Source organism: Talpa europaea (genome assembly GCF_964194135.1).
Source record: "Talpa europaea genome assembly, chromosome: 5".
In the NCBI taxonomy this organism is placed as follows: Eukaryota; Metazoa; Chordata; class Mammalia; order Eulipotyphla; family Talpidae; genus Talpa; species Talpa europaea.
The window spans coordinates 50144962-50172083 of NC_140071.1; the positions used below are offsets into that span (position 1 = coordinate 50144962).

At 42.0% G+C, this 27122-nt stretch overlaps 1 protein-coding gene across 2 annotated transcripts; it reads right to left on the reverse strand.

The window, feature by feature from the left end:
* Positions 1 to 18861: 18861 nt before the first annotated feature.
* On the reverse strand, positions 18862 to 25495 carry BTF3 (basic transcription factor 3; the record flags this gene model as incomplete). 2 transcript variants are annotated; one of them, XM_084233348.1, is made up of 6 exons in its annotated part: positions 18862 to 18908; positions 19742 to 19798; positions 21057 to 21258; positions 21571 to 21684; positions 24967 to 25035; positions 25364 to 25495. In XM_084233348.1, 6 exons carry the CDS (start codon positions 25493 to 25495, stop codon positions 18862 to 18864), a joined length of 621 nt encoding a protein of 206 aa, XP_084089474.1. The 2 variants fall into 2 exon arrangements, with proteins under 2 accessions (XP_084089474.1, XP_084089475.1); XM_084233349.1 differs by lacking the exon at positions 19742 to 19798.
* Positions 25496 to 27122: the final 1627 nt, after the last annotated feature.

Here is a 27122-nt window from a genome sequence, read left to right on the forward strand (position 1 = left end):
GCTTGCCTTTTGGTCGTGGACTGGGTGACACAGATGTGGGTGAGACCCGTGGGGAGGTGACAATGGCAGCTTTTATCTTGATTTTGATTTTGCTCTTTTCCTTCCGGGCTTGTCTGGTTGTTTCTGACCCTTTTCTGTTGGTCCCCACTGGAAGATGCTTTGGACTTGTGGCAGGCTTTGGGGCCTTGCTCTGGGCCAATCCCATATGGATGGACTTTTACCCACGAGGGGACGGGTAACTTTGGGTGCTTCATTTAGAAACTAGATTCTTTGCCTTTCCTGTATTGTTTCCTAGTTTTATTAAAAGTACCTTCCCATTAAAGTCTCATATGTTTTGTGTTGATGCAGCGGATGGCAGAACCCTAAATAGAATAGGCAGGTTTGCGGGGTTTGGGCTGCCCCTCTCCCTGCCCTGTAACATATTGATATTTTGACTGAAAGGCATTACTTTGTTTTTATTTTTTTTTAAAGATTTATTTATTTATTTTATGCAAGCACTGGGTATGGTCAGAAGTGTGGGAGGGTGAGAGAATTCACCAGAGTCAGAGCGGGGAACAGAACAGGCAGACCAAAGAAATACACTGCTGAGGAGAACAGCGGGCGTAGCAGGAGAGGTCTGTCACACCATATGAGACCCTCACCGGTGGTCAGCCGGGGATTGAACTGGCGCTGCAGAGGCTGTGGTCAGGTTTGTAGCCCAGCGCTCAACCGCTGCACCACCAGGGGAGGCCCTGCTTTTATTTTGTTAAAGCTGACTCCATTTTCCCCTGATTTTCCAACCACCTTCATCCCTCCCCTGTGGTTTTTCCAGAATATTCCAAGCACAGTCCTTTTCCCCATATTCTCAATGGAATGTAAACATTCCACTGAACCATTTATTTATTCCAGTCCTGAAGATGATACACAATCCTTGGATAACAGGAGTCCCCATTTCTCTATTTCTGTCATTAAGAAAATCCTTGTGTTAAGAATAAATCCATAATCTGGAATCTTGACATCCAAAAACATAATCAGAATTTATTTAATGAATGTTCAAGGTATTGCGCAATCAAGCAGTCAACTAAGACAACTAACTGAAGTAACATTCAATGTTTTATTCACTTACTGTCGCAATGCAAGCCAGAGGCTCAAAGAAGCACTGGCTTCTTGGTGGTCTATTTTAACCATCGATCCGCTTGGAGCGAAGGGCAGGTGGAGGCAAACCGATGGCTCCTGGCTCTTCTTGAACATGAGAATTGAGGAAAGAGAGGGAAAGAAGTATTAACTGAGTTAATATGAGAAAAAGAGCCTTGGGCAAGGCCCTCTGGAGGAAGCCCCTGAATGGAAGCTCCTGAGTAAGAATGCAGAAAGTGGGCCTCCCTGGTGATGCATGGGGTTAGGACGCAACCTATGAAGCTATCTGCAGCCATTGCAGCACGAGTTCCATCCCTGGCCTGTGGGGGAGCTGCCCATATTGAGCAGCAGACCTCTCTTGTCTCACCCACTGCTCCCCTCAGCAGTGTATTTCAGTCAATTCGCCTGTTCTGTTCCCCACTCTGTCTCTGGCAAATCCTCTTACCTCCCCAAACCTCTGGCCTGTACACTAGTTCTTGTATGCCTAAATAAATCTTAAAAAGAAAAAAAAAATGCAGAAACTATGCTGAGCAGGGCGAGGGGCGCGCTGAACCTCACTTCAGAAAACTGCAAAACACTGACAGTGCTCAAGTCTGGTGTTGAGTAGGGTGGGCAGCTTCCCCCCTGGCAGAACCTTGTAATTGAACCCGAAAGATCACAAGCGGGATTCTGGTCTGGAGTAGGGTCAGTTTCAGTGCAGATAAGAGAAACAGAAAAATGAGATGAAGAGAGTCACACTTTTATATGATTCAGAAGAAGTTAAGAGAGGATCAGAATCTGGGACAATAGCCAATTTTTGAACTTCTGGATCCTTCTAAAGTGAATCTTAGAATAAAGGGCTAATCATAATGCTCAGCAGCTAGATTATATCCGATCAGCATCATCCCCCTATCCAAAACTAAGATTGCTGAATTTCCCACTGCCCTAATGCCACCTTGCTCTGCGAAGAGGTGGTCTAAGAACTGTATGCCTGCCAGTGGGATAATCATCGTAAAGATGCTGCTCAGTGCCTTTTTTTTCATTATAAGACATCTTCTCCCTGGGAACCAGGAGAAATTCATCTCTGATTTCATTATAGGAACAGCAGATGTTTTGTTTTAATGTTACAGACCTGATGAATCACATAAGTTTCTTAATGTTGGCTAACAAAAGTCTCAGACCAAATTTATGGCTGGTTTTAGAGCAAGTATATAGGAATGCTTCGCGTGGATGTTGTGCACTAACCTCATTCTTTGTTGCTCTTAATTTTCCCTCTTTATTTTCCCTTTGTTGTGATTTCCATGGTTATTTTTAATTTATTTTATTTTGTTGTGTGTGTCTTTGCATTCCACCTAAAATCCTTTGTGGAGTAATAAAATTATAATTAAATAAACACATTTAACATATGGAAATCACATCTAAAATGTACGTTCGGGTAACCCTTCAACTTATTGCATGACTCAGGAAAACATATTACCTTCTGTTTGTAATTATGCTCAGGGAGAATGCTGGAGTTCTCCTCACACAATGATACTATTAGAGTCATCCATTTCCAATGCTTAGATTAGTGCTTACCAGGAGGAAGTATGTAGAGGGGATAACAGCTCAATAAATGCTCTTGAAAATGTGGGGTTTTTTACATTAAATTTATTTATTTACTTATTTTCTTACATCATTGTTCATTTTTGGACAGTATTTAATTTCTCCCCTCAGGTGTAATCCCTGTGCTTCTCTCACCACCATTGCACCCGGGAGCCATCACTGTAGTCCCTTGTGCTCTTCCCTCCCCTGTTTTAGCCCCTCCCCCTTCCATTTCACTGCTGTATGTCTCAGATCCATGGTCAGCTTGCAAGTTTGGTCTTTTCCTAAATATTGGGCTTTATAGAATCAAATTCTAGTGAAGGAGAACAAGATTTTTATGTAGATGCATGTGGAGTTTAACAAGGCCCAATGCATTATTCTACCAATTACATCCAAAGTTAACTTCTGATGAAAAGGAAAGGTCAAAGGATCAAGAAAGTGGAAATCAATTTGTTGTAAAAGTCAAATTATCCAAAGCTTAAAACAATATCATCAGTCTTCTGTTCCCCTACTGGTCCAAGACCCTGTTTCATGAGTACAGCAACTCTCAGTTCTGGTTTTTGTTTTTGTTTTCCTGCTTGTCTATCCTTCTACATCTCTAAAGATGATGTTTAAGTTGCTATTTTTATTTATCATTTTAAAACATAATCCACAGACTTCTCACGATAGGTAGCAACCTCCTTTACTTCCTGAAATTTTTCCTCATAATTCTGATAATTAAAATTCACTGAGGGGCTCAGTTGCACATCTGCACAGAGTAGGGTGAGGGCCTAAAGTCTAACTGCTCTTCTAAAGACTTTCAAGAAATGGCTTCTCTGAGCCCACACGCTTCTCCCTGCTTCTGCATGCGCCCGAGACCTCCCATGAGAAGGGCTTGCCAAATTTCTGAAGGACCAGCTCCCTGTCCCTCATCATATCCCCACTGCAGAACCTTGACTTCCCCAAACTCTTCCTCCATCCACTCTCCATGCACATACGTGACTAGGAAGGCTGACATGTCACCAGTCTCCTTTAAGACAAGGGAGTACTTTTCTGCTTCCCAGTTTCCTTGTTGTTTAGGGTAAAATCTGAAAAACAGGAGCAGGAATGTCTTTGTTCAGCCTTTTTAAAATCAGAGCGGATCCACTTGGATACACTTTTCTGAAGCTGATTTCCAGACATTTTCCATAATAAGCAAAAGTGGGAATGCTTACACTTACCTACTCTTACAGCATAAGTGCCTGACAATTGTTTTTTTAATTGTAATTTAAGTGCCTGACATTAAGTTTTGCATTAGTGAGGCATCCGTTTCAAAGACTTCCATCTCCAACAAATGCACTGCTGGTTACACAACCAGATCATGAACCAGGCTGCCTGCCCTTGAAGTTCCCCTTTTAGGAATCCCTGGGTGACCTAGATAACTAACCAATTGAGTGATCCATGTTTCCCTTCTCACACTTTCATTCTTGTTTTTGTGTTTTAAATTCACCAATAAACAGTGAACCCCCACTTCCTCTCTCTGTCTCTGTCTGTATGTCTCTCTGTCTCTCCTCCTCCCCTTTCCCAGCCTCACTCCCGGCCTTGCTGTTTGACCCCAGTGCCATATACCCCTAGGACTTGTGACTAATGAAACCACGGTTTTTCAAAGATGTTTATTCCCTGAAGGTTGTTGCTGAGGTGTGTCTTGCAATCACAATAAGAACCACACCAGCCACAACCTTGTTTGGGAAAAAGGCCATGAGGGCTGCCACAAGTAGTGGAGAACCAGGTAAACCTCCCCCCCCATATCACTGCCCACTTCCTACCTGGTAGCTCACTATTGAGAACCTGAGACACACACCAAAGAACTGTGTGTGCTAAAACAGCTCACACCATTTTTTCGTGAACTTTTATATATAGACACTTACAAGTACATACTGCACCAGGCAAATAATTAGTTCCTTCTTCTCCACTCCAGCCTTCTGTCCATCTGTCCTCACTGCATATTTTATAAGCACACCAATCAGTGTGACAAAATGCCTCTAAAAAGGCAGCCAATCTTCAAAGAAACTTAATAAGATATGACCTATTTCATGAAAAGGAAAAAAAAAACAACAGTGGTTCAAAAATAACTGAAATGTCAACATAGTTTGAAAGAAGCCAATTAGTAACACAGATATAAAGATGCTGTGCTTGAGATAAGCTTGATTAGCTAAACAATAAAGCCTATTAGAAAAAAATTAATAAAACTTCTGGTGTTGAAAGCTTATCTCTGATGAGTTGGAAAAGCAAAGAAAAATGATTCTGAGCCACCTCCCATTTTAGAAAGATTTTGTTTATCCTTCTTTGCTAAAGTCAGAGCCAACAATTCTGATGGTTTAGATTAGCTTTTAATGCTTCTAGGCACTTGGGTAATCAAATCATTGGTGCATTTCCGGGAACACACTATCTCACCACAGAAGGCAAGCTGAGGAGTGAAGCCTTGTCACAGCCTTCTCTTCGCTTTTACTGCTGCGTCCAGTGGCCTTTAGTCAGAAATGGGCAAAGGACATGGTCACACCAAAGAGATTTGCATGATACACATTCATCTTCTCTGTCCTTAAAATCTCCAAGCTCTCAGCGGTCGGCTAAGCAGCCCAGCTTGTAACCAATGGGCACTTCCTGTAAAGTAACTCGGTCACATTTTTCAAAAACTACACTATTGAAGTTGAGGCAGCAAGCAATGACAGAGGCAGAGGGGAAGTGAGCGAGGATAAGAGGGGCCCTTAATACTTGAGAATTGTTAGAAATAAAGTCCTTTTATCTGGAAACCTATGTTAGAGCTACAAATTCACTCTATAAACTAATATAAATGATTCATGTCATAGTTTGGGTGGGGCAGGGAACCTGGAACATCCCCCTTTCCTGGGGACCACCCTGTTACATAGTAACAATGATCAGTTTTAAAATTAATTGGACCTGAATTCAATTTCTGACTTTGATAAAACTTTTTCTGAGCCTTAGTTTCCTCACCTGTAAAAATTTAAATAATAAACCATCTTTGAGGGGTTTTCAAAGGATGTGAAGTAATGCATATAAAATTACTGGCACATGGTAAACAATAAATGAGAGTTACAATTATTTTTGAAAGGTCCATGCAGGAGGCCTGAATGCAGGAGCCAACCAGGAAGCTGAGGAGTTGTGCAGTGTGTTGCTGAGACAGTGGCAGAGCAGGACGGCAGAGGAGGAGGTCAGCAACACACTGGAGGAGAGTGCTGGGTGGAGTATGACATGTCGAGAGATCACTGGCTAATGGCTGACCAAACAGATGAGGGCTGTCCCGGGAACCCTAAGGCAGGACTGTCCAGGCCAGTTGCTGGGAGGTGTGTGTCCGGATTTTCCCAAGTAAAAGCGAATAGTAAGTAACATTGAGGATCCAGAGGGATGGTAAAAAAAAAATAATACCTTTGAGGTGAAGTACAGAGAAGTGTGTGGTAGGAGATGGTATATGAAATAGAAGGATGTAGGGGTTTGGCACTACGGGATGGCTAGGCACCACCACTTCGTTAATGAGGCGAAGGTCTTGAACTAAGGGATAAGAACCATCAGGCTTTTTTAATGGAGAGAATGGGAGTATTACAGGGTGAGTTGATAGGAGTAAGGAGTCCCTTTCCCAGGAGTCGTTGGCTGATGGATTTGAGACCCTGACGGTGAATGAGGGAAATTGGAAACTGGGGGTGAGAGGGAAAAGAAGAGGGATCCTTATGGCGAATGAGGACTGGGGTATGATGGGTGGCAACAATCAGGATAGAGATATTCCAGAACATGGGGTTGACAGTGGAAGGAGACAGCGGGGAGTCCTGAGAAGGATGAGGAGATGTTTGGAGTCGCGGGAGGATGAGAGCAGCGCTAGGGTGTTGGAACCATGAGAGAGTAGCCCTGAGTTTGGTCAGGAGGTCGCGACCCAGGAGTGGTGTGGGGCAAGAAGGCATGACTAGGAAAGAGCGGACCAGTGGTCCTGAGCCGAGAAGGAAGGCCGTCAACACCCGTAACCAAGACCTGAGAAGGATAAACTTGACCGGAATAGGAGGGGAGGACAGAGAAGGTAGACCCCGTGTCAACCAGAAAGGAGATGGACTTACCTGCTACCTTGACCATTACCCTGGGCTCCTCAAAGGTTATCGGAGTTGATAAGTCTGGGCCTCTTCAGTCCTCAGCCGCCAAACCCAAGACCGCTGGTGACAAGAGTTGCAGGGACTGGAAGGACTGGCCCACCACAGCCAGATGTGGAGGGACAGTCACTTTTCCAGTGACCCTGGACGTTGCAGATGAGGCACGATCCTGGCGGAGGGCGGGGTTGGGGCATTGTCTGGACCAGTGTTTTTGGCCACATTTGAAGCAGGCTTCGGCGGTGGTCGGTTGGTTGGGGCCCATGGGGTCCATTGTCGTCCTCTGTCGGGCAGCAGGTGCTGCGGTCGTTGGAGGAGCAGGGCCTGGAGGTCTCAAGGCAGCTACTGGGGCCTGAGCTTGAAGCTCAGCCTTCTGGCGACTGCGGAGTTCCCTCTCTGCCCTGTCCCGTTCCTCCCGGTTGTTAAATACTGTAAAGGCCATGTTCAGCAGATCCCGGATAGGGGTTTGAGGACCATTTTCAGCCTTTGGAAGTCAGGAGGGTTTTTTTGAGGAAGACTGGGTAATGTTTTTGAACTTATGAAAGTTTATAGGTTTAGGCGCTGCCGGTTGGAGACCAGCTAGGGGACAGGTCAGAGGTCAGGGTGGAAGAGAAGATAACATGTAATTATGACATGTAAGGTCATAGGCTTGGGTAAGATAATGAATTTTTTTTTTTTTTTTTTTTTTTTTTTTTAGGTGTAGGTAGTGGGATAGTTTGTGAAAGAGCCAATACGCTTTACAAGTTGGGAGAGATCAGACAGAGAAAGGAACATGGACTCTAACTCTTTCTTCAGTTCCCACCCACTTTCCTGAGGGGAGGGAGAAGAAGATCAGCAGGAAGAGGGTATGGCAGCTAGGAGGTGAAAAGAAAGGGGGGGAGGGGCTGGATTGGGGAGCTGGAGGAGGTGAAGACTGAGAATTTAGAGGTGCAGAAGAGGAGTCTGCAGAGGGCAAAGAGAGAGAGGAGTCTTGAGACTTAGAAAGTACAGCAAGTTTTCAGGAGGGAGGGAAGGGGCGGAGCACAAGAGAAAGAAAGCCTGGCCCTAAGGATCTCTGACCATTTTCCATTGCCGTGACAGAATTGTTTAGGTCTGTAAGGACCGAGAAGTCAAAAGTGCCATGTTTGGGCCAGTGGGAGCCATTGTCCAATTGATACTGAGGCCACGTAGTGTTGCAGTGAAAGACCAGACGCTTAGGGCATTATCTGTTGCAGTAAAAGACGAGACGCTTAGGGCGTTATGTGGCCTTAGTCCCAACGGACCGAGGTTTGAGAGAAGGCATCCCAGTGGAGTGGCCAGAATTTGGCTTGGAATTTGCAGACCCCATGACTAAGTCGGCTCCTTTCCCAACTAATGGAAGCACAGAGTCAGGACGCAGCGTCCCACGAACCTGAACTGGCCGTCGGGGGCGTAGGCCCTGAATCGCGGCGTCCCCCGATTCGGTCCTGGCCTTCGGAACAGAGGCAGACAAGCGAGGGGGACGTCTCCACAGCTCGGTTGCGCCTAGGATTCGGGCACCTAGTCTGGAAGGGCGTCCCCAGATCCAGGGTCTAGGTATACGGGAGTTGGCTGACATGGGCCCACGGTTTACGGAACAGCCAACCACGGTACGGTACGGGAGTCAGGAGAGGAGCCGAATAGCCAGAGGCGAGGGCCTCCCAGGAAGGAGGGTCAGGCAGTGACTCACCCCAAGGATTAAGGCCGGTGGTGGGTGTGAGATGTCTGCAATGGAGAGGAGAGGTCCCAGGGACGAGAAGGCGGCCCCGGCGCCAGGGGACACGGCCTTCCCGGGTTTCGGCACCAAGATGAAAGGTTCGGCGCGGTAAAGAAAAGGAGAGCCAGGCTACATTTCTCAAAGGGAGGGAAAGTTTATTGCGCCCCTGGGGGACCTCACAGACCCAAGGTGGGGGGTCAGTGGAGTTGCGCACGTTGTTAGGGGGAAGCAGGGTTTTATAGGGCGAGGAGAGATCAGGTGGGTAGTTGGGCTCCTACGGCGGGAAAAGTTTGTAGGGCAGGTAGAGGTTCTTTGTCTGAGAAGAGACTCGTAGGGGGACGGGGGAGGCTCATTGCCTGAGTCCTCCAGGCAGGTATCCACATTCCTGCCCCCCAGGTGGGCTTCCAATCATGGTTGGAATCAGCCTGGCATCATCCATAGCAGCTGCAAGTATGGCAGGTGGGGCCCTGGGACACAGCCTGATTTCTGCCCAGGAATTTCATGAAAAAATAAATGCCTCCTTAGAAAAAAACCTATGTGTCTTTAGCATCATTACAAAGACAGCTCACCTCCCTGGCACAGGTCACTCTCCAAAACCGGCGGGTTCTGGACTTGTTAACAGCTAATAAAGGGGGTACCTGCCTGTTCCTCAGGGAAGAATGTTATTACTAGTAATGTTATAGAGCAGCCCCGATATTAAACGGGTTCCTGGCTGTGGGTCCTCACCCGCGCGCTTTAAAGAGACTTATGAATACTCTACTACAGACACATGCAAAAAGGGTTAATAAAAGGTTTATTTACAAGAGGAAAGGAAATAAGGAAAATGTACAACTCAGGGAGAAAATAGGGAAATAAAGTCTTTAATGCGTCCTACCCGATCCGACGACCTGGAAACCCAAAGTCACTCTCAGAGCTGGCCGGACGCTCCGAGCTGGCCGAGAGCCCAAAAATGGAGAGACCCCCAAAGCCCACGTGTCTGCCTTTTGTATCCACCTGGCTGCTTAACCCCACCCTCAGGTCCCAGCCACCTTCCCTTTGGTGGTGATGGGATTTGGAGTTCCCAGTGTCTTTGGCTTTGACCTGGGGTGGGGGTGGAGTCCACAAAGCCTATATGGAATTTGCTTTGGGACATCCTTTTCCCCCTAACAAGACTAGCTCCCAGCCCAGTCCTATCTACCTAAGGGAGGTCTTCCCCTCAATCAGTTTCTTTTGCCTGACAGAGAGAAATTCATATTCAGCTTTTTTAAGTATATTTCTTTTTTTTTTTTAAGGTTTATTTATTTATTTATACAAGAACCGCGGTACAGACCAGATGCATGGGAGGGTGAGAGGATTCACCAGAGACAGAGCGGGGGAACAGAACAGGCAGACTGACGAAATACACTGCTGAGGGGAGCAGTGAGCGCGATAGGAGAGGTCTGCTGTGCCATGTGGTACTCTCGCCAGCCGGCTGGCCGGGATCGAACCGCCACTGCGAGGCTGTGGACACCTTCACAGCGCTGCGCTCAACCGCCTGCGCCACCAGGGGAGGCCTTATTCCCACCAGCTTTTTATGAATTCAGCTCAACTATGGGAGATCTGAGTTCTTGAAAAAAAAAATTCTTCCTTGACTAAACCAGACTCTTCTAAACCTTCTTTTCAACTTGACCTTTACCTATTACACTTGACTTTGGCTTGCTAAGTCGGGTCTTAGCACAAATCCTGCCAAGCCAGTTTATGGAGGGTCCCTTACCCTTGATATCTCACCATCTTGGCCTGCTTTAAATAGGGTCCATTCCTTGCTCTCTGCTGCCCTCTTCAGTATGGAAATTGGCCTTGCATCTCATAGGACCTCAGCAGCAAGTGAGGAAATGCTATTTAGAGCTCAGGTTTATTGCACCTCTGTTCAACCATCCAACCCCAGTTCCTCCTCAGGAATCCACTGCCCCAGTTTAACCTTGATTCACCACAGGCCTCTGATCCCCAGACCTTGTGTAAGCCCTTCTGTTCATCTTTCAGTCTGCACAATTCCTTCTCCCTCCTTCTTGGTTGTTATGGCTTGGTTTAAGATGGATGATTTTTAATGACTACACACTAGCCAATGAGATAATCAAGATGATTTGTTGCTCTAATTCCACTATAATAACACAAGTCTCTTTTAATGTCCAATTCTGTTTAATAATCAGTATTTGCTTCACCTTTTGAGCATGCTTGAGGGCTGTTACTAAATAAGCACTGACTTCTTTAAAGTAGTTTCCTTTCTTGTTTGCCACTAACAACTTCCTTATCCTTTAGGCCAGAGAAGTAATATTCAAATGGAACCACACAGGAAGCACAAAAATATTAGGTGGGATTAAGAGAAAAAATATTAGAACTTTTATTTTTATGTAGTATATTTAATTTCATCCTTCTTAAATTTCAATTTTAGACAATGTTTTATTGTACATACATGTTGTTGGTGAACTAGTACAGGCATGTACTAGTTATAAATAAATACATATGTACTGTGGGGGATGGCTAGTTTTATTTCATTATTTTGTTTATTGTGGAAGAAACGCATAATCATAAAAGTTTGGTAACTGCTATTCTAGGTGACTGTCATCCTAGCTGTGTGTCAGAATCATTATAGGCACTTTTTTAAAAATTATGTTATGGAAAAAAATTATGTTATGGCCCAACCCCAGTCTTAAAGAGTGAAGCACAGGATATGTGAAAATTTAAAAAGCATCTCCTGGTAAATCTTATCCCTGCTAAAAATCCACACTGTTCTCTAGACAATGAGCTCACTGAGGGCAGAATATTGCTTTCTTGCTTATCATTGTATCTACAGAGCCTGAGTAAGTGAGCCACAAGCCAGAGACAGCCCTTGTCAATTCCCTCAGTCTTTGTTTTCATGCTTCAAGTTTTTATAAGATTTCTCACACAACCAAAATCTCATCATCTAGAAAACTGAGTAGCTTATTTGATCACTTTTGGTAAATGGGTGTCTAATGTTAACATATTTTAGCATTTATTGTTTCTATTATAAATTCTACTATGAAAAAATTCTTCCTATATAAACCATCCTCCTATCTAAACAATTATTTGCATAAGATACAATCCTAGAAGAAGGTTGTCTAAATCAAAGGGTAGACTGTTTTACAGTCTATAAACAATTGAACATTGAACCCCTCACAACTCCCTCCCCCCAACAGTAGACTCTGGTTTGAGGAACAAAGGTTTGTAGTGGTGTGTGTGTGCATGTGTGTGTGTGTGTGTGTGTGTGTGTGTGTTTCAGCAGAATTAAAATGCTTTGTAGAGCTTTGTGAATGAATTCCTGTCCCTGTTTCTATCCCTTACTGGCTGTGACACTTAGATTCTTTATGGCTAAGTTCCTTCACCAGTCATGTGAATATTCGCAGCTATATGACAGTGCTGCTGATCCTGAAGCACTAATAGGTGTTAGAGATAAAGAATTACATTTTATACCTGATATAGTTCCAAAAGGACAAAAGCCTCAGAGTCTAGCAGTGGTTGCCATGAAAAGATGCATCCTGTCTCTCTTGTGTTAACACCTACTGTCTATGCATATGAGGGGTTGAATGCTAAAGCCTGGGGTGAAGCCCAGTAACTCCCAGTATGAGACTCAAGAGACTTAGGCCCCTGAAGAAGCTGCAGAGGTATTTAGGAACTGCAGCCAATGGGTCACCTCAAAAATCTCAAGAGTGAGTCTTACTCTTTGTGAGAGGTAGAGCAACATGTTGAACGCTGACAGAAATGACCAGGAGCAGCTGGAGCACTGCAGTTTTTCTTTTCAAGGTGTGCCAAGAAAACCAGTCAGGCAAGTTCCCATGGTGCCAAGCCACTATAAAGAGAAGCAGCTGCCCTCTCCACTCTCCCCTCCCAGAAACCACCAAGCACAAGGATGGCTGTCCTTTGGAACAGTTGTGTAAGAACAACCCAAAATGCAGGTCCCTTCTCCTAACCCCTAGAGATTTTGATTCCCTAGGCTCTGGAATCTGCATTTCCTTCAGTGAGGTTGATGTAGGCAGCCTGAATACCAGACTTGGAGATACACTGGCCTGGTCGATGTTGCCTTAAATAGGGAATAGTACACTTGAGAAGTCATTTCACCTCCGTGGGCCCTCTTTCTTATTTTAAAGCTTTATTTTCACAACTACGAAAGCAACACTCATTCATCATAAGGCTGGTGCTCTCGATTGGAAACAGTAGATGGGAATAGCACCCCTATAACTTAAAGCACTCATTTAAGGACCTGTAATGCTGTCTCCTGCCTCTCAATGACCCTGAGCTCACCACAAACATCTGGCTAGTTAGCACTGTAATCCAACACGAACACGCACCTCTGAGCCCCTGCCCTGAGATGAAGACCTGTTCTCCTGCATGTTTGTGTGTTTTGCTGTGACAGAGCAATGCTGGCCTCCCAGTAGGCGATGTCTCTGGATTTGCTGCATGGCTTTCCTGGCGCTCGGAGTTGTGGCTGCTGTGCTCGGTCTTGTGATCACCTTTGGGATTCCTATAAAATCTGCAAGTATGTATCTCCCTTAGGTGACGGATCTGTTGAGAATTCACTCAACCAACACGAGTGTAATTATCTCCCACATACTTCCAAAATGGGTGAGTCTCCTGATGTGGATGATATGGGTGGGTCTGTGGATAATGGGTGCTTGGTACCATGGTATGTGGCAACCATTACTCTGGATACTTTATCCATCTCATCTTTATTCTTTTAAATTTTGTTTCTTTTTTAATTTAATTTAATTTTCATCCTTTTCAACAGTCTTGCTAGGTGGTTGTTGTTATCACCATTATGCATAGAGACCAAGCAGCCTTTGCCCACTTGTGTCTATCAAGTGTCTCTTTTTCTTAACAAACTTGCCAAGTTCCACTTAAAAAAAATGAGTGGAGAATCAGAAATAAATTGACTTACCAAGATCAAATAGCTAGTAAATCAGTAGAGCATAAATTCAGTAGGGTGGCCTGTTCAGCACTGGTAGTATTTCACGAGAAATCAGCCACAAAGCAAAGCAGTTCATGGATTAAGAATACAAACTGTGTTGTTAACTCCCTCTTAATTACCCACCTAGTCTCGGCTACAAAACTTCAAGATACAAAGTGCACCTTTACCAAGCCCTCTCCAATACTAAATAGTATCTAAAATATTCCCAGCCTGTTGACCATTTGCCATTCCACATACCAATCAGAAATTGTCTGGAGATGTATTGTGTAAATATGTTTGGGTTCGGTGTTATTAATCTGCTATTTACATCTTAACTTTCATCAAATTTTTGTAGTATTAAACAATTTTTTAAAGTTCCATTCTATTATGTTTTGAAAAACTCCCAGTCACTTTTGAGTGGGGAGAGTCATTACATTTAAACAATGATCTCAATTTAATTCAGTGTCATTGTGAGGTTGGTGTAGCAAGTTATCTTTGTTCCCATTTCTAAGTAAACAATGGAAGGGTCATACAGAAACAATTCGTCAGAGCTGACATCAAGAGACCAGTCACGTTGATTCCCTCCCAGTCACTTCTATTCCTTGTCAGGAAGCCTGAGTCCACACTGGTTTGCCCAAATGCCAGTGGTATTGCACGAAATGCAAGCTGCCTGGGCCCCAGAGTTTTGGACATGGGTGGGGGCAGGTGGGGGAGAAGAATAATTGTATAGAAAGAAAACTGGGAAGTGGGAAGGAGGAAGCAGGTTATTATAATATTAAATCTTGATTGATGTTCATGGCCATGGGTGTACACGTCAAGCTGTTTCATAAACCTTCCAGATTTACTGTATCGACCATGTAAAACAGCTTCACGTCAGCTGGGCTTCTTGTGTGATGACCTTACAACTTGCTTGCCACCCTCCCTGCTTTGTAATGGCAAGTTGGACTGCAATCATGGTGAAGATGAATCTTCTACCTACTGTGGTGAGGTGGACAAATAATCAAAATTAGAGACTAGTTACCAGCAACTAATAATTAAAATGAATTATAATTAAAACATTATTGTACATGAATGTTTTGTTGGAAATAATGCCTTTGTCCAATATAGGCCAAATGCCCAGCAGTCTCCCACAAAACTTGATATTCAAGTGTCCCAACCATAAGACTTGGACCTTCATGGACAAGGTGTGTGATACCAGAAATGATTGTGGCGATTGTTCAGATGAATCAGGTAAAAACGAAAATATGTAACTGATGTTTCAATGGGTTCTTAGAGTGGCTACCTTTCACTTCAATGACATAAATTAATTCATATTTAGAAAACTTCTCTAGGACATTTACATCCATGATTGAGCTATTCTATCACTTCCAGTAGTTTGCATATTTAAGGTAGGCCAATTCTCAAGCTAAGAAGCAAATAAAGCCAGATTTGCAAAGATTAACAAAGGAAAAAATCTTGAGGGACAATTTGATTACCAATTTTAATATTTGCACATTTTGACTACTGGTATCAAATTTCTTTTGGATTCCTTTGAAATGTTGGTAAAGATCAAAGGAAAGTTGAATGCTTTGATTCTCAAAGTTCTTTTTGTTTATTTAATGGATGGTATTTCCTTGTCCCGCCTTCCCCGCTCTATTCTGCTTTCCAGTCTTCTCTCTGGAGGTTTAACAGGGCACAGCACCCTGATTACTTTATAATCTGGCAAGACTGGATTATTCTACAGTCACCACAGCACATCATTCCAATATCTGTGGCCTCAACCAGTATGTAAAAGACTTATCAATAATAGGGAACACTAACTAGATCTCGCTAGATTATTTCCTGCCCTTTTGTCTGATAAAGATGGAGGGCAGACATAGAACTTCCTAATAGTTATATGTCACCTGACACTATGTTGAAAATAAAAGGCTAAAAATATAAACAGACCCTTCATTCTTTTTAGCTGCCAATTAGCAAGCTGATTCTCTTCCCTGCTTATTGAACATGCAAAATCATACAGGCCCTTCCTTGTTTATGTAATGCATCATTGTGCTTATTTTTTGACTGGACAGTGGTATTACACTGCTTGGCTTTACAAAGTACAAATTATTTCACCCAAACATGCAGAATCTTTAATAAACATTTGCAATTTTCCCCTTGGACAGTTTTGCTAATATTTTTAAGATCCAAAGGGTTCTTTTCTACTAGCATCATTCCCAGTTCACCTTGACATTTTAAGTTATGGTTTTACAAATAAATGACTTTGTCTAGTTTTACAGTGCCCAGAGTGTTCAGGCTGGAGATGTGATACTGTTTTCTTTGCCGACTGTGCCTGCATTCCCAAAACACGCTGCAAAAATGGCATTCAAGACTGTGCTGATTGGAGTGATGAAAATTTATGTGACTAGAAGACTTTTCTAAACTTTGTTTTGGAAAAGCTGAAAGTGGTTATTACTTCTCTTAAAACTTCTCTCCCTGCAAAATAACACTGGGGTGGTGAGCAGCTACTAAAGTCCATGCTTTCTGTTAGTAGACCCAAACTTTACGTTGTTCATTTTAAAGCTTATTTCAAATCTTAGAATATAGCTTTCTGCCGAGTGCACCACAAGGTTATTATGGGGATGACACATGTGTACTCTAGTTCGATTATTTCAATAAAGGATATTAATGTTAAGAGTTCTCAGATCAAAATCAGTGTCAGTCTCTTCATTAGTGTAGCTCTGGTTCAGTTCGACTGAAAGCTAGTTTGGCCCAGGACCAAAGTGGACAATAGCTAACATGTAGTCACAAGTGCCAAAAGATCAACCAGACAAGTAGCATCCATCTACCCTTTTATCTTTGCCAGGGTCTGGAATTCTTTCCAGTAGGTACTGAACTCAAGAGCAGACCTTGGTTTTGAATCTCATCCTACCAGCTATATGATTGATTTATTGATAAATGAATTGATAAATCAATGAGATGATGTAAAATTTGGTACAGGAATTGTGAATAATTAGTAAAGAATAGTGAAGAATATGGTAGATTGTTACAGCTCAAAAACATGCATCCCACTCTATTTTTTTTGGTGTGTGTGGGACCCTCACCGGTGGCCGGGGATCAAACTGGCGCTGCAGAGGCTGCGGGCAGCCTCACAACCCAGCGCTCAACCGCTGCGCCGCCAGGGGAGGCCCTGCATCCCACTCTTGGGGGGATTATGCTCCCCAACCCTCATGGCCATCAGAATTCACTAAGTACATAACTGGCCTGGGCTGATGAAGTACTATCATTAACTATCATTATTACTTCCCAACATAAGTTTAAGAGCCAGCTGGTTGTTGCCTTCTCTGTTCCTGTCCTGACTCTGGCAGTGTTCCACTTAGAGGTTGCTCCTGGAGCAAAATGGTGCCCAGCCACAGACAAACTACAACATCAAGTATTGACAAACCTTTGTTGCAATTTAATTTTGTCATGTTATTGTAGCATAACTCTGCCTAATCTGATATGAAAGGTGTCAAAAAAAATATTTATTCACAGTCCCAAACACACCAGATAATTCAATGGACCAAATGATTAACATTTTTAGAAGTTAGGGGAAAGTCTGAATACAGATATAACAGGATTAACCTTAACCAGCATCAGCTACAAAAAGCAAATTGCTCAAGATAAACGAAGGCTCCAAACCTGCTACACCTCTCCAGCTTTCCTATATGGCTCACCGTAAACTGGAAAGGTACTTAATGGCATTCTTTACATGTTCATGTCAACCTGTCACTGTTAACCCAATCTCTTGGGATGAGATAATAAAATCTCTAGTTATGCTATGAAGTGCACATGTGGAGTCAGAGTGTCAGCATCACCATCACCCAGTTTACCAGAAACGCAAATTCTCAGGACCCACTCCAGACCTCCTTAGCCCAGTTTAGCAATTCTACTTGCTTTAGTCAATTACATACAACAGCTTCAAGAGGCAACTGACCCACTACCTTCTCACTCTGCCAGGAAGCTGAGTGTCCCAGATAGAGACTGGCCTAAATATGCGACTTCGGTTGAATGGAATACTTTGGAAACACAATATTTTATAAACAAGAGTCCTTGTTACTGTAGCAGTATACTTCAACAGGACTGATAAGACATTCTTGGTAGAAAATACAATGTTAAAATACACAAATAACTACATTTAAAATGTGCAAAATTTCACTTTTTGACAGTTAAGGAATAGTGACACTTTCATATGACTGTATAGTACCTTCAAAAGGTAATGCACATTGGTTATGAAAATTTGCCATGTTAAGTTTTTGTAAAGCTGCTTCAACATGATTGCTAGTTTTTCAAAAGTTCTCCTTTATCAAGGAAAGTTTCTGGAGTAATTGAACTGTTCAGTATCCAGATTATGGTAGCAGTATAAGCAATACATTTCTTAAAACTTATCAAATTCATTAATTTTAAAAAAATTTTAAGAAAAAAGTTGCTTTATTCATTTAAATTGTTTTTGATTAAGGAAACAAGGTGACATTCCTATTACAAACACTACTTTTCTGGTCTCTCAGAGAATATCCCCTATAGGATGAGTGAGATTAGCTCACTTTTTTTTTTTTAAGATTTATTTATGCATATAAGACCTGGGGTGCAGGCCAGAGGTGCGGGCAGTGAGAAAATTCACCAGAGACAGAGCAGGGAGCCAAACAGGCAGATCTACTGAAATACACTACTGAGGGGAGCAGCAGGAGACAGGAGAGGTCCACTGTGCCAGGTGGGTCACCTCCCTGGCCCAGCATGGGATCCAACTCACCCGCAAAGGCTGTGGATAGCTTCACAGCTCTGTGACTTAACCCCGTGTGCCACCAGGGAGGCCCAGATTAACTCACTTTTTTAAAGTAACCTTGGATTACATCTATAGAGTGGAGCTTCTAGTCTCTACCTTCAGAGACTCAGGATCAAATGAGAGAAAATTAAGTGCGACAATATATACAAGGCACTCACAATACAGACAATATTAATAGAAATACCCTAACTTATTAGGATTATCCTATTCTCATTTACAATTACACCCATTATATAGATATCAGAAATGCTGCTGGAGAAAAAAAGGATCTACCACCTGTACATACTGTCATTTAAAATCTTTATTCAAATTCCATCAAAGATTATCAGTGATATTACATGCCATGATTAGCTTTCTATAACAACTTTGCTTTCTGTGTACAAATCAGTGTCAATGAAATAAAAAATAAAGCTGTATACTAGGCAAAGGATTTTATTAACCTGTTTCAAACATTATTCCAGGATTCTTCAGCTTAATTAGCTGCAAAGAATGAATTGTGTATAAGCAAAAACTGAAATGAGCTGCAGTGTCCAAGGGGCTCAAGCTTAAAAATATTAGAGATCTAGATTTTATCAGATCCATGAACAAAATTTTAAAAAGCAGTCATAATATAAAATAGCAGCTCCCAGTAACTTCTTCAAGTTTTATCATCTTCAGAAGTTGACTCAATTCAGTTTGCTTCATTTTTGGAAGCCTCATCAAAATTCTCCACAAGATCTAGAAAATTAAAATGGTAGAAATTCAGAAAAAAGTCAAATCCACAATAATCATCAGATCTTTGAAGAGACAGAAAACACTTTCAACATATAGCCAACAGTTAAATCAGGATATAAATTTAAACACTAGTGTTTATTTCCAATGAGACCATTAGTCATTTGGCATATTTTTAAGTGTCCATTCTGGCATATACTTAAAAAGAGGGAAGAAGGGAATGTCATTAAATTTGCCAGTGGCACAGTACTGTGCATAAGCAAGTACATGTACTCCCCCCATTCCTCTTTCATGCCAATAATTAAAATGAAGCAATATAATGCAGTAGTCAATTTGGGGAAAAGGACCAAGGAGTACCATGACACCCAATTTGAAGTTTTCCCAGATTCCTAAGGATACCTATCTATGCAAAGTGTACATATTTATGAGTCTAGTGATTATATTAATTTGTTTTACAATGAATAGAAAAATGCCTCAAGGGTCTCTCCACTGATTTTAGAAAGGTTATATCCCAAGATATTTGAACAATTTCTCCATGACTTTTCATAAATTTAATGACCTCAAAAAAATAGGAAACAAGGATCATTTGTCATCTGTAAGTAGTTATAGCTTTAGGTCACAACATATAGTTGGATTAAAGTTTGAAATCTCAAACAGAAAAAAACCCAAGTATACAAACGAAAAGTTAAATAACACTGCTTTATTTTCTTCATTCTAAGTGAGGTTCATGTCTTCCTTTTTCCTACCTCCTATCCCAAAGTAGTCTTTCCTATAGCATAAAGACTCTACTATCTCCTGTTAAGGTTCTCTAGAATTTAATCACAAGTGACGGCTCCTACCTGGAACTTCATCATCATCATCCTCTCCAGTGGCAAGGGGTGCTTTTCCATCCACAGCTGGAAAAGGAAAATGTCACTGTTAACCAACACATTTGTTTAAGTCTTCAATAAACAGTAACCAGAACAACAGATAAAGTTCAAATACTGTTACAATTTATATTCACCATGACAACAGTGACATGTGGGATGTTCTCTATACCACATCCATATTCTGATGTCCACAAAGCATACTGGAATACTATCAATAGTAACACTCAAAAGATCAAATTCCAGAGCCTCCCCTGGTGGCGCAGTGGTTGAGCGCTGGGTTGCGAGGCTGCCCGCAGCCTCTGCAGCGCCAGTTTGTTCGCCGGCTGCCGGCGAGGGTCCCACCAAAAAAAAAAGAAAAAGGATCAAATTCCATGCCTATCTTGTAAATCTCCCTAGTCTACCATAGGTCCTGAGTTAGTATAGGGAGTTCTGTGGGTAAGGAAACTCTACACGTCCAATTGTAACAAGATTTATTTTGGGAGGTAGATGAAGAAACTTTTTTCAAATATTCTATTATTCTGTACATGGGGCAAGAGAGATGTTCAATAAACTGTTAATGAAAAACTAATATTATCTAAAATTAAAAATCTTTGGTAAGCAGCCACTTTCCTTTTATTACATAAAAAAAGTGAACTATACTTGCAAGCTGAGACCTCACAGACTATTATTTTCAGTAGGATATCTGTTCTTCAGCTCTGAAAGTCTAGGAGCATCAGTATAAAGTAGCAATATCCCCTCATGCAGTCATTCAAATATACAATTATCTGCCCTGAACAAACTCCTATTAATACTATTTAAAAAAAAAAAATCATACTACATTAAAAAAATAGTAGTGGCAGATTAATTCTAAAAGATCACTGGTAATATCAGTTGTATAAATATAGCTGAAAATAATCAGATTAATTTATATTTTGAATCAATTCTAAAGTGCCAGTTATCAAAAAGGCCCAAATTAATATTTCTCATTTCCAGCTAATAAACATAAAATTTTAAGTCTCTGATCCAAAGCAAGAAAATTAGTAGAAAACAAGCACTGCACTGAATTGCTTATAATCACAACATGCTTATTATAGAATATACTAAGGAACAATTGCTTAAAATGCTTGAAAACTGATACCGTTTAGAGGAAATTTCATTTCCAAATTTTTATATTTGTAATAAACTTATATATTTGTAAATTAATGAATTTATAGTAAAGACATCCATATCTACTTTGTGTCACAAGTTGTTAGAAATCTGTTATTAAGCTGGTAATCCTCAGCAAAACCACTACTTGGAAACTCACATTGTTTAGGCAGAGCTTCAGCCAGTCTCCTTAAGCTAGTCAGACTGTCTGCACCAAGCTGGTTTAAGATGCTGGGTAACATTTCTGTCAGCTGTTTTGTTTCAGCATGACCTGTAATGGTGAAAGTGTTTGCTGCCAGAGATGCCTGAACCTTAGGGTTGTTAAAGTGGATCACTGTTCCTTGGTTTGTGAACATATTCACCTATAAAGAAGAAGAAGAAAAAAAAAAACTAAATTAGCAACACCCACCAAAATTCCTTTTAAATCAAACACTTTACTAAGCAAAAACTGAAGTTCTGACTAACTCAGTATTTCACTGAAGAACAGATTAGATTCTGCCTAGAATGTGAAATCAATCTCCTTGCTTTCAGACTTAGCAAGCTCTCTAATATTAATACAGTAGAAATGTATTTTTAAAAGACAAATTCTCTATTGGAAGTAGTAAAAAAATTTTAACACCCTAACTTTTTTCAGAGAAATCCTGTTTTATAAAGACACAGTATTTGAAACTTACCTCTTCAATACCAGAGATATTGTTTACCCCTAACTTCTTTAAGGAGAACTGAAGTTTTTTATCATCTGCTGTAGCTGTTCTGTGAACCACCTTCTTCTTTCTGCGAGCAGTACCCTAAAGTGAAAAGGGAGGAAAACACATACATATCCTATAATGAAAGATTTTTTCAAATAGAAAGTTTCTAATTCTGATTATCTGAAACTGTATTATAAAACTACCATAACCATAAACTTATGCAGTAAATAGACAGGTAAAGGCACTTAAATGAAAGAGGGAAAGTATCTACAAACCCTTAACTTCTAAAGTTCCAATTTTGACCTTTCAAAGTCCTACTTTTTAAATTATCTGCTATAAAAGGGATCAAAGAGAAATCATGTGTCAAACTAAAGCATTATTTAGAAGTTTCATTTGCAGAACTATTAACCTTTTCTGTTTCCACATTAGAGAAAAATCAGCATCCATTAATATTCACAGCAAGACAGTATATGACACAGTCGAATGAGTCTGCAAGTAGACAGCTATAGCACCCAAAAGTAAAATCTGAAGTTACACAAGGCACCCACATGATCTGCTCCACCCCTTCTATGCTGCTCTCAACTCTATCTCCTAGGACACATGCAGACCCAAACCTCCCTGATATTCCTCAGATAGGCCAAATGGGAGCCTTTGCACATAATGTTCCTCTTTCCCCTTAGCATCTTCATGGCTCACTCTCTCACTATAGATTTTTGTCACCATATCCAAGTTGCCTTTTCCAACCACTCAATGCAAAATAGCAAAACCCCCATGCTCATCTTTTTTTTACCTATCCAGGTTTATTTTTCTGTGTAATACTCACTACAGTAAGATAAATAATGTATTGTCTGCCTCCCCTCACTAGAATCTAATCTTCCTTGAGGTCTTCTATTGGCTAAACCCAGTATATTAAGAACAATATCTGCCCCACTGAAGGCACTCAACAATTTAATGAATGAATCAATACAGGCTTCAGAAAAACCTTTACATACCAAGCCTCTAATCTCCCCTTTCTCACATATATCCCATGAACTAGGGCAAATGTGACTACTCATTGCTTAAAACTTTTTTTTTTCCAAGTAACACTCTTACGGACTTTCTCATATAGACTATACCCATTATGTGATACTTATGGTTCCTTCAAGGAAAGGCTACCACCCACCTACTTCACTGTCCCTCAACTTCCATGCCAATTCCTAGTAATCCTTTTAAAATCCTATTCAAGTCATTATCTCTTCTGTACCTTCCTTAAACTGCAATTACCACTCCCCAAACCAAATCATTCCCATTTCTGTATTTTGAAAATGATTCTATTGCAGCATTACGCAAGACACACCTACTCTTCCCCTAGCCTTAAAGTCCCTCCATAGGCTTTACACTTCAATTTTACATTCTCAGAATCCAGCATAGTGAAGGCTTAAATAAACTATAGTTTAAGTAAAGAAAATATCAATAGCTACAAAATATACTGGTTAGGAAACTCCAAAAAAGTTTCAATAAGTGGTCATGCACACACCAAGTTTTTAGAGAATCCTCTCTACAAGACATCCTAAAAAACCAAGTGATTTTAAAAACAAAACTAGCACATATTCTATATGTTCTGTACACTTAACAAATGTAGAATCAATTTTCAGTAATGCTCCATCTGATCAAATACAGACAGAAAGGGCTTATAACATTTATCTAAAATCATCCAATACCTGAAGATTTCTGTAAGGCAAAACTTACCCACCTAAACTTCACATTTCATATTGTTTTCAAGAAGGCAAAGAAAATGTCTCCAAATTACAGTGACAGCAAAAATATTTCCTATACTAAATTTCAACTTTTCTTTACCCTTGAATGTCATCTCTTCCAGGTTAAAGACTAATGGATAACCAGGGCAACAACAAAAAGATGTCACACAACTACATTACTCATATTCCTTCTGAAACCTCTACTGAAAGGAATAGGGGTTCAAGACACCAATATAGGGCCTCCCCGGTGGTGCAGCGGTTGAGTGCTGGGCTGCAGAGCTGCCCACAGCCTCTGCAGCGCCGGTTTGATCCCTGGCTGCTCAGGCAGCATTTGAGGGTCCCACATGATGTGCAGACCTGCCGCGCCCACTGCTCCCCTCAGCCATGTATTTCATCAGTCTGCCTGTTCTGCTCCCCGCTCTGGCTCTGGTGAATTCTCTCACCCTCCCGCGCTTCTGACTGTACCCAGTGCTCGTATTTAAAAAAAAAAAAAAGACACCAATATAAGAGCATCCAAACACTGATCCACTAAGAATGTGACAAGTTTTTCTGGGACCTGAAGGCCACACCCAACTTACAACAATTACTAAAAAGAGCAAGAAACACCTACTATTGTTAATGGTAGGTGTAGTTCTTGAAGACTACTAGTTTCAGTGGATTAAAAAAAGGATCAGGATACATTCACTACTTACAAAGTTTAGTATTTTAACAGACGAACTTACTAGTGCAACTTTTGGATATTTTAAGGTAGACCATTTGATTGTTAATGCTTATAGCTGGAAAAAAACTAATAGGTAATAAACTTGCACTATGGAAGATTTACAAGTTTTACCAAGTAAAGACATGCTTTGTTCCCACAAGCTACCACACCTTGTTAAAAGAGTAGGAATGTGCTAACACAATGCAAAATACTACTAGGTAGAGATCTCTGTCTAAAGTGGGTTTCAAATTTAAGTAATTACTTAGGAAACAACCTAAAAATTTACAAAGTGCAAAAAAGAATTCCCCTGAAGGAGATTAGGGAAAAAACAAGTAAGCAAAAACAAATTATTTAAAAGCCTACCAATCACTCATTCCCTAATTTTAACATAATTAGAAAGTCAAAATGAAAAGACAGGGGTTTAGGCACTATTTTCAAATCCATAGTCTACTGCTCTTAAATTCCAAAATGTATCTGGTGAAAGATATCTTCCAATATCTTAGAAAATACCAACTGCTCTAGATCACATTTAGCTAAGAAAACATAAGAGAGGTCTTACTTTACAAGAAACATAACTATTAAGCACAAGCATTATTCTGAACCTTAAACCAGTTGAAAGATACAGCCACAATGATGACCTTACTGAAATAACACTTTTCTTACTAATTAAGAACGCTGTTAACAGTGAAAACATTTACATAAAAGCACTGGACCTAGTTCAATTGCACTTTCCATATTGATTTACCTTTCTTCCTTTTAACATACAACTTGTAGACCTCATTAATATACTACATTGTGTCTCTGATTTAGTCCCCAACTTCCCCTTCCCTTGTGTAGCCAACTCTGCGGAATTCTCTTTAGACAAAGTGACAAGAATACCAGAAATGCCAAAAGAACACACAAAAAAACAAAAAACCTTTGAAACTTTGAAATATTACTACTTACTTTCCCACCAATGCGCACTTGGGCCTGCAGCTTGGCGAGTTTCTCCTGGTTCATGATAGTTTCTTTCATCTAGAAATACAGGAAACCCTCAGCGAGAAAAGGTCTATCTCACTCTAGCATTCCACGCTTGTAATTTCCCAAGACACCAGCAGGAAAAAATGCCTTACACAGGCCGAGGCCTGGATCCCAATCCACCCCGCAAAGCTCCCAATTTCAGTTTCAAGGAGGCCAAAAAGGACCCACATTTCCAGGCCCCAGCCCCCCTCTACCCAGGCCCAGGATAAGGGCCCTATCCCAAGCCTAAGTCAGCACCCCCACCCCCGGCCCCGGCCCCGGCCCGGCCGCGGCCTAGCCAGGGCCTGCCCGGCCCGGCCACTCTCCGCAAGCCTCGCGGTACCTGAGGCTCCTGTCCTCGGGTTCCGCCGCGAGGTGGAGGAAGAGACGGCGTCGCCTCGCCCCCAGGGCAGCCGCCCCTGGCTCGACCTCGCCCCCGAGAGTCAGCCTGAGTGGGTGCGCCTGTCCGTCGCATCGCCTTCCTCAGCCCTGTCCCTCCCTGTCTCGCTCCTTCCGGGCACTTCCCGCCCCCGTTCCCGTCCTCCTCCCACGCCGGCGTCCAGAGACGTTTTGTACCTTGTTGGAGTGGAAAAGGGGCCGCGCGGGGGACTAGGGTTGGCGCTCAGGGGGTCTCGGGCAGACCAGCTGAGATTAGGCGCACACACGCGGGGACGCAAGATGGCAGCTAGAGGGAGACCGGAAGTGACGCGACGCCACTTCCGTCCTCAAACAGGAAATGGGTTTCGCCGCGAGTGCGGGGCCTCCTTGCGCACGCGCGGCCTCTAGCCGCGGTGTTTGTGACGGCTGCTCGGGGGTGTGCGGGCCTCCGCCTGGGCGTCGGGGCCGGAATCGCCGTGAGGGGCCCCGAGAAAGGCTATAGAGGGGTCAGAGAGCATGGTTCTGCACAGTTAGAAGTGAGTAAGTCGGCCCGCTCTCCGTGGGACCCTGATCCCTTCAGAAAAAAGGGCCTGTTTAACGTCAGCAGAAAGGGTTGGGGGGCCCAGCATGTGCTCACGACTACCCGCGCTCTCGGCGCCGGATGGTGTAAGTTGGCGCAATCCTCTGAGTGTTTTAGAAGTTCCCTTTCGGCCTGAATTGCGCCTTTAATTAGACATTTTGTCATAAGCGATGAAGCTAATTTTGCTCTCCGAGTTGGTTTGGTAGGTTGCAAGACGGGGCTATAGAATTTGGGGAGCTGGTTAGGGAAGCATTTCAGAACACCACCCTTTAAAAGCGAATAAGTCGGGGTAGGGAGGGAGCCACACAGTCTGCGTTTCATCAATTGTAGCAGGTGGCGAACCACCTTAGACCCGTGTGCGCGATTACATTCTCGGTCCTTTAAAAGGCTGATTCTTCTAGTTGGCGTGGACTTTATAACTAGCAATTTACAACTGAAAACACTTTTTCTTAATCGAGAATTTGTGCACGGTCTTGGAGAGGGTAAATTTTTGGTGTTTAAAAATTCTGTAAGCGCCTAGGACAAACTAAGACAATCATAACCAAAAAAAAAAAAAAAAAAAAGCCCGATATTTAAATGGCACTTTAAATCAGAATGCTATCTGATTAGCCTTTTTTGTAATCTTAGCTCTGAAAATACTTCCCATGTGAAAAAATGAGTCTGAAATCTTGCCTGGAAAAAATGTAGTTGATAGAGCAAGGGAATGTATAGGTGCAGATTTCTCGCCAATGAAGAGTAGTCTTTGAATACTTTTCACTAGTACATTTGTTAGAACAGTGATGTTTCTAAGAAAATAACTGATGAGAATAGCTGAATTGCTTTTGAGGATAACTGCAACAGTTGCTATTTGTTCAAAACAATGTTGCTCCTATTTTTAGATGGTTAAGTTTAGTACAGAAAAGGCATATTTTAGGGTGTACCCTAGGCAATGCGGGTAAGTCTCCTAACAATAAAGGGTAAAATGATGTGCCAACACTCTTTAGTGCTGTGGAAAGATTACAAAATATGTAGAAACACTCCTCTTTTTGGACGTGTATCTTTATTCAGGAACAAGTTTTCCCCTTCCTCCTTATGCTGGAGCTCTTGAAAAGTCCAAGTCATGTGATGTTTACTGAGCAGTCATGTAAAACACAAGATTCTAGTA